The 6,426-nt window shown below is 36.9% G+C and overlaps 1 protein-coding gene across 1 annotated transcript; it reads right to left on the reverse strand.

Moving 5' to 3' along the window:
• Nucleotides 1-1,996: 1,996 nt before the first annotated feature.
• On the reverse strand, nucleotides 1,997-2,986 carry LOC108573574. Its single transcript, XM_017936073.1, has one exon. It carries the CDS (start codon nucleotides 2,984-2,986, stop codon nucleotides 1,997-1,999), a length of 990 nt encoding a protein of 329 aa, XP_017791562.1.
• Nucleotides 2,987-6,426: the final 3,440 nt, after the last annotated feature.

The following is a 6,426-nucleotide window of genomic DNA, read 5'->3' on the forward strand; positions in this document are numbered from 1 at the left end:
CTCTCTACCCCTGTTTCTCTCTTCTCTTTCTTTCTTGTCCTCGGTGTTTTCGCGACTGGCCAGCACGATCTATCATTCTGTCAGCTAGGAGATTTCAATTTGCTCTCTTTTTGTGCCATTACTGAGCCCTGAAGCTCGCGCAAAATTGTATTTAATTGTGATTGACTGCTAAATAGAGGTGATCGACCGCCACCATTTGTCCTGCGATTTTTGCATATCCTTAATTGCGAGAGAAACATTGCCGCTGATCGCAGCCGAATAAGACTTCGACGCACCCGTATCGTGAGAAGGAAACCTTAAAACGTGGCTTCGTTCTTGTATCTTTATTACGTCTGCGCATCAACTAATTACGTTCATATCAGGGAAACGTGGAAATTTTGTAATCCTCGCATCAAAGATGTATACCTATACTGCCGGTCAAAAGTTTTCAAAGGACACAGGAACTTTCGGCAAACGAATCGATAATTTTAAATTAGCTTGAAAATTGCTTAAGACTAATATGTATGGAAATAAGGTAAATTGCTATTACAAGCGTACCTACAATTTGAATTTAAAACCGATGTACAACATAATAATAAAGTTCGATAAGCGATTCCAAACTTTTTGCCGCTAGTACATGTTGTTATTTCTAATCTGGAAAATAGTAGTGTCTCCCTTAACGTCTATAGATTCTTTGGTTTGCCTGGAAAACGTAATCGACTGTGAAGTTTGTTGTTTTTCATGATCAACGTGGTACTTTAACCCTTACATTGTTATTTAATCTCGTAAAGCTCGTATTCCAATTTACTTCAAATTATTTTGAAATCTTTCATGGGAAAGTTAAATAGTGCTTTAGCAAACAAAAAAAAAAGAAAAAGAAAACAAAGTAAATTTAATTAGCAACATATTTCACAATGAAGTATCGTTGTGCAACACGGGTAGAGACGTTTATGTTACGTTTTTGCAATCGCGTGGATTGATCAACACGGTCTAGAGATCCCTGTCCACCTATTTATATATGTACACAATTATCTATACAGCGTCGCAATAATTTAGTCGCGTCTAATCAGATATTTACACGAAGCCTACAGCTAGCACACCACGCTATTTACAATGAAACTGTAAGCTCTGCCGTTCCTCTAACCAAAGTGAACAACGTATTTCTTGAATCGACCCGCTTTAAATATGCTTTATACCGCATCTTCTATCCTCCCCCTTTTACGGTCGCATCTCCTAGGCTACCAAGTTCATCAGACTCGTTCCGTTTCGCGTATCAACGATATTATCGCGGTTCGATCTGCTGAAAAATGTTTCGGAATCCGGCAACAAGACCGCACGAGGAAAAAGCATTAGTGACCAGTAACGTGTATCGCGTTTGCGTGCCGCAATTATTGCTAATTGAACTATCCGCCGAGATCGAAATTGAAATTCTCTTCTTGATTGCTTTCGAAAAATGTAGTTTTACGAATGAGTAAGAAAATTTTCAAGGTTCTGTTCAATTTTCGAAAATTTCCGCGTTAATAATGTTTATGCTTTTTCCTACGTACCACTTGTTTCTCCCTTTCAATTAACATCGTAGATTGTGTAAGGAAATTTCGATTATCCGTCTCGGTTGTCGACCTCATTTGCCTTGATGTTCCGGTTCTCCGTTAGTCTGACAATTTACGTCCGAAGAAGATCATTTTTGTCTTCAACAGTATACAACATATTCATTAATAGGAAAAGCTTCCCTATCTTCACAGTTTGTCAAAGATTTCGCACACTGATGAAGAAAAACTCGGTGCAATTGCAACACCAAGAAACCTCAATACGTCTCTTCATGGGACTTCCCTCGAAAGTGAAGACTTCACTCACGTGAGATATTATTTCAGTTTCGAGCCTTTTTGTAGATTCTTTCGTTATCCGTATTCAAGAAAAATATTTATTTTTCCTACTCCAATTTTTTCGAAAAAGGAGTTTAACAAAAGATTGGCTACGATGTTTAGTGTTGTCACCGCGAACTTTATACTTAACCAGTTCACTCTCTTTGCAACAATTCGTATAGCGCGGCGATATACGTCTGTGCCATTTGCAGGGTCTCGAATTTGCTAAGCTTTCTGTCATTACCGAGGCTAGGCACGACCTCTCTGAGCCTATCAAATGCGTCGTTCAGACTGTTCATTCTTCTTCTTTCTCGTGCGTTCGCAGCCAATCGTCTCTTCCTCAGCACCTCGATGCCCGGTGTGCCGTTTTTAATCTTCTGCATAGTCTCTTTTGTTTTCTGGCCATTGTACTCCATCGACGAGATGTGAAGAGCATCGTTTTTTCGGTGATACCTGGACGACTCGCATTTGCTGCCCTGCTGGTTCTGAACGTAGTTTTCGTTTCTCTGGACACTGTATGTGGCGCCCAAATAAAGAATGTCACCTCTCTGCATATAAGGATTGTCGTTACTTTTAGGCAAGAAACCATCACCCTTCGGGATACCATAAGTTTTGGTGACGAAGAAGCTTTCTTGATTCTGACCAAAGTCACACCTGCCATTGCCGAAGGTATTACTCGCATGATGTTCCATTTTTGACGTGACGTCTGGATTTTGTTTTGTCGCTAGATTTTCAGCGGAAAATTCAGTCCGACCTGATGCACCGTCGTAAACATTCTCGATGCATTCGTTCATTCTGAAAACGGCTGCTTTTCCATGATCCTTTGTGATTTTCATATTATTTAACTGGCTGATTTGATGCTCGTTTCGGCAACCCTCTTGATGGTAGCCTTCGTAGAACTCGATAAAATTGAAGCCCGTCGTAGTCACGTGAATGCTGTCATTTGCGGTGCCGATCTCTTGGTATTCGCGATTCTGACAATCGAGCGAACTCACGCTTTCGCAGCTGCTACCCCTAGATCTTGGCGGTTGAGGGTAAATCTCTTGATGGGTCCAGCTACGTGGATTCGACTCTGGGCTACTCGCGGACCCGTAACCCTCGGAATCTAATAGATCGTACTGTTGAAAACTGATGTAAGTGGTCATTCTCGTAGAATGTCTCTGATCCTTTTGTTCGTTTTAACAATATACCGTAGATGTTGTTAATAGCACTAGAACTCTTCGAAGGAAGATCTCTTCAATCAACTGTCATCTCATTTAGATAAACGAATGGTCCTAATAACTTTCAAATTTTTTTTCTCTATACGAACATTCATTCCCTGAGTGACTGTCGGTTGGTATCCCCGAATTTAAAACATTCTCAGGCGAGTTGGATGATCTTTTCGCAAGATACCATGTTTGCTCGATCGAAGAAATCGAAGGGACTCTTGGAATCCTCTGGATGACCGTGTATGCTTCGCGTACGAAAGCGTTGCGTAAACTGACTTTACCTGGCGATCTCATAGTCTGGACCATGCTGCTCAGTTTTCTTAGGGCCCGATAGTGGGGATGGAGGACTCCTGAGGCCCACGTGGAAGGGATCTCGGAGGAGTGGAAGGGGTCCACAGGGAAGTGGGCATCTCTTTGTAGAAGCCGCGCGACCGGACACGCCCCTCGTCTTCCTTCGTCCTTCTTTGCTGGGGGCTCTCAAAGGTAGAGTCAAAAGACGATCGACACGAAAGAAAGGCGCTTTATCAAGTTGCATGCATGGTTACGGGACAAGGCGCCGCGATCTTGACATTTGAGACGCGGCAGCTAAATAGCTACGGTTCGATTTCGCCTTAACACGCCACCTTCAACCCATCAACTTTTCTCGTCGAAGGCGCTTCACTTTCGAGTTGTTTGCTAGAAATTACTCTAGTTTGTATAGTGGACTAGTTATAATTTCTCATTATTTACAGCATTAATATCTACATTTTTCAGAATACTCAGATTCGTTTTAGTCGAATTTATATTACACTTGCTATAGATTAAAGAGATTTGTATCATTTTTCATTTCATTAATACTAAATAACTTTTGGAGTAAAGCAGAGATAATTGGTTATTTATCGGTACTCGTGTTAACAAAGGGATAGTCGTGATAGAAATAACTTTTGTTGACTTTAATTTTTTAAACGCTATACTATTGAAATATTTTACGTCTAAAATATACTTTTATAGAAATCAAATTTTCAAACGGCACAATAAATAAAAAATAATACATATCCGATAAAGTTATTTAACATTGAATTTTTGCACTTTCAATTATTGAATGGTAAAACTTTTTTAAACTGTAAAGCTATAATATTCTTCATTAGGTGCTTCCTTTCTTTCAATTTTAATATTAAAGTACGATTTTGCTAATAACAAAGACGTACTAAATCATAGTAAATCAAGTGAAATTTTTAATAAAACATATTTCAACAATTATTGCAGTAAAAGAAAATACATTGGGTGCACATTTCATATAATTAACGAGTAGACAGAGTTGTCCTTCATACTTCACTGTGGTTTCTTACTATTTAGTACTATCTTCCTTGTTCCCTTTTTCTTTTTTGTCGCCTCCGTATTTTATGGCACTTTAAGTGCAGAGCGTGCGGACAAATTGAAAAGTGCCGACACTGTGCTTGATACAGATCTGTAGGTTGACCTTTTTAAACTTTTATCTAAATCTCTTATCTTTTACTAGAGACCCTGTCTGCCATTTGAGCGTATTTAAAGTATTTTGTATAATCTGTATTATTAATTTACATGAAATACTATGTACTCGTTTAGACGTTTAATGCGCTACTGTAAGAGATACGAGTGAAAAAAGCGAAAAATTGATGTATTTAATAAATAAATTAAAGTACTTTGTATTATTGTACTATCTAGAGTGTTTAGTATCTAATAGATATTAATTTGAAATGTTCTAGTAACCATGTACGTGAAATATATTTCATAAATAAAGAAACTGCACGCCTCTCGAATAGTTATATTATCGCATTATGTAATAGAATCGATTAGAAAAGTTACAAAAGTATGTAATCATTTTAAAAATAAAAATAAAAGGAAATAATAAAAAACTAATCGAATTGTTTATAAACCGATGGAAAAGGTTCTTATGATAAATCACCTCCTTATCAGCTAACAGTATATATTATTTATTGTATTTTGTTTACTTTATAGTAAAGGAGAAATTTCTTTTTAAAAGAAAACTTTATTTCTTATTGAACAATTTAGAAGCACAAAGTAGAAAGTAATTTAGTAAAAATTTGTCTAAGAAGCTTGCTGACAAAATTGTATTCTTTATAACATCTGGTATTTTTTTAAATAGAACTAACTTTCCACTGAAAATATTACTTGTTTACGCAAAGTTTCGAGTCATTCACAAATATTTCTACAAAATATGCTTAGTATTCTTGTACTTCTGAAAATAACCTTTACATACGCCACAGATGTTGAAACAGATAATAACATTGACACCAAGTATTGCATAATAGATTTAAGAATAACGACGATCTAAAAGAAGCATCTCTCGGTGTTTCAGGCTCATACATGTAGTATGAAACACGTGAGTTGTACCACTGACGTTGTGTGAAATTCATGCGAAAACGTCTTTATTGACGCATCTTATTGTACATGATTATTTTTACCAGCGTAAATAGCTACGTTGATTGTACAAGCCCGAGCTTGTTGTACCATTTAGAATCACGACTGCAGTTTATAAACACATCGGTTAGTGGACGACTTTGTGTCTTTATCTTCAAGGAATTGTTAAGGTAATAATGTTAAATTGATTTCATTGTTCAAGTAGTGGCAGATCTAGATGGGAGCGATAGGTGCGACTCCCCCTCAGTAATAAAATATAAAAATATTATGTCACATTCTGAAAAACTTGTTAGGTATATGCTTAATGTGTTGTCGATGTACATATATTTGCCGAGCTGTTCACGATTTGCATGCTTAGTGGGCGTGCTCGCTTAGTGCACGGAAGTTTTCAGAACGTTTCCAGAGTATCGCCTGAAAATGTCTAGAAACAATGCTACTACGAATCGGGGGAAGAAATGGCAAGTTCTTATAGCGTAATTAAATTTGTGTGACTGCTATGTGTATCCTACTTTGCATGTTCTTCTAAAAATTTTAATTACACTACCTTTAAGTGCTGCAAGTGTAGAGAGACCGTTTTTTACTTTAAGAAGACTAAAACGTCAACTAAAGCAGAAAATAGACTCACTAGACTTGCGTTGTTAAATACACATTACGATGTAGAGTTAAACAAAGACCGTATTATAGATCGATTCGTGAAAATTCACAAACGTAGAATGGAATTTGTACTCTAAAATAAAATTGTTCTTGGTAGTATCTTAATCTTATTAATTTTAACACCTTTTATACCTGTTTTCTTTACAAAACGGATTATTTAATTATTTATTATACATACTCCGTGCCTTACGGCTTAGGAGGGCTTCCGGTTATACATGTATTGCTATTTTGTCTCTTACACTACTCACATCTTCATTTTTGTTTTTATTCAAGTTAACTTAGATTTAGACTTAAATTAAATTAAATTATAATGCGGATTATTG

Source organism: Habropoda laboriosa, unplaced genomic scaffold, assembly GCF_001263275.1.
Source record: "Habropoda laboriosa isolate 0110345459 unplaced genomic scaffold, ASM126327v1 scaffold16, whole genome shotgun sequence".
Lineage (NCBI taxonomy): Eukaryota > Metazoa > Arthropoda > Insecta > Hymenoptera > Apidae > Habropoda > Habropoda laboriosa.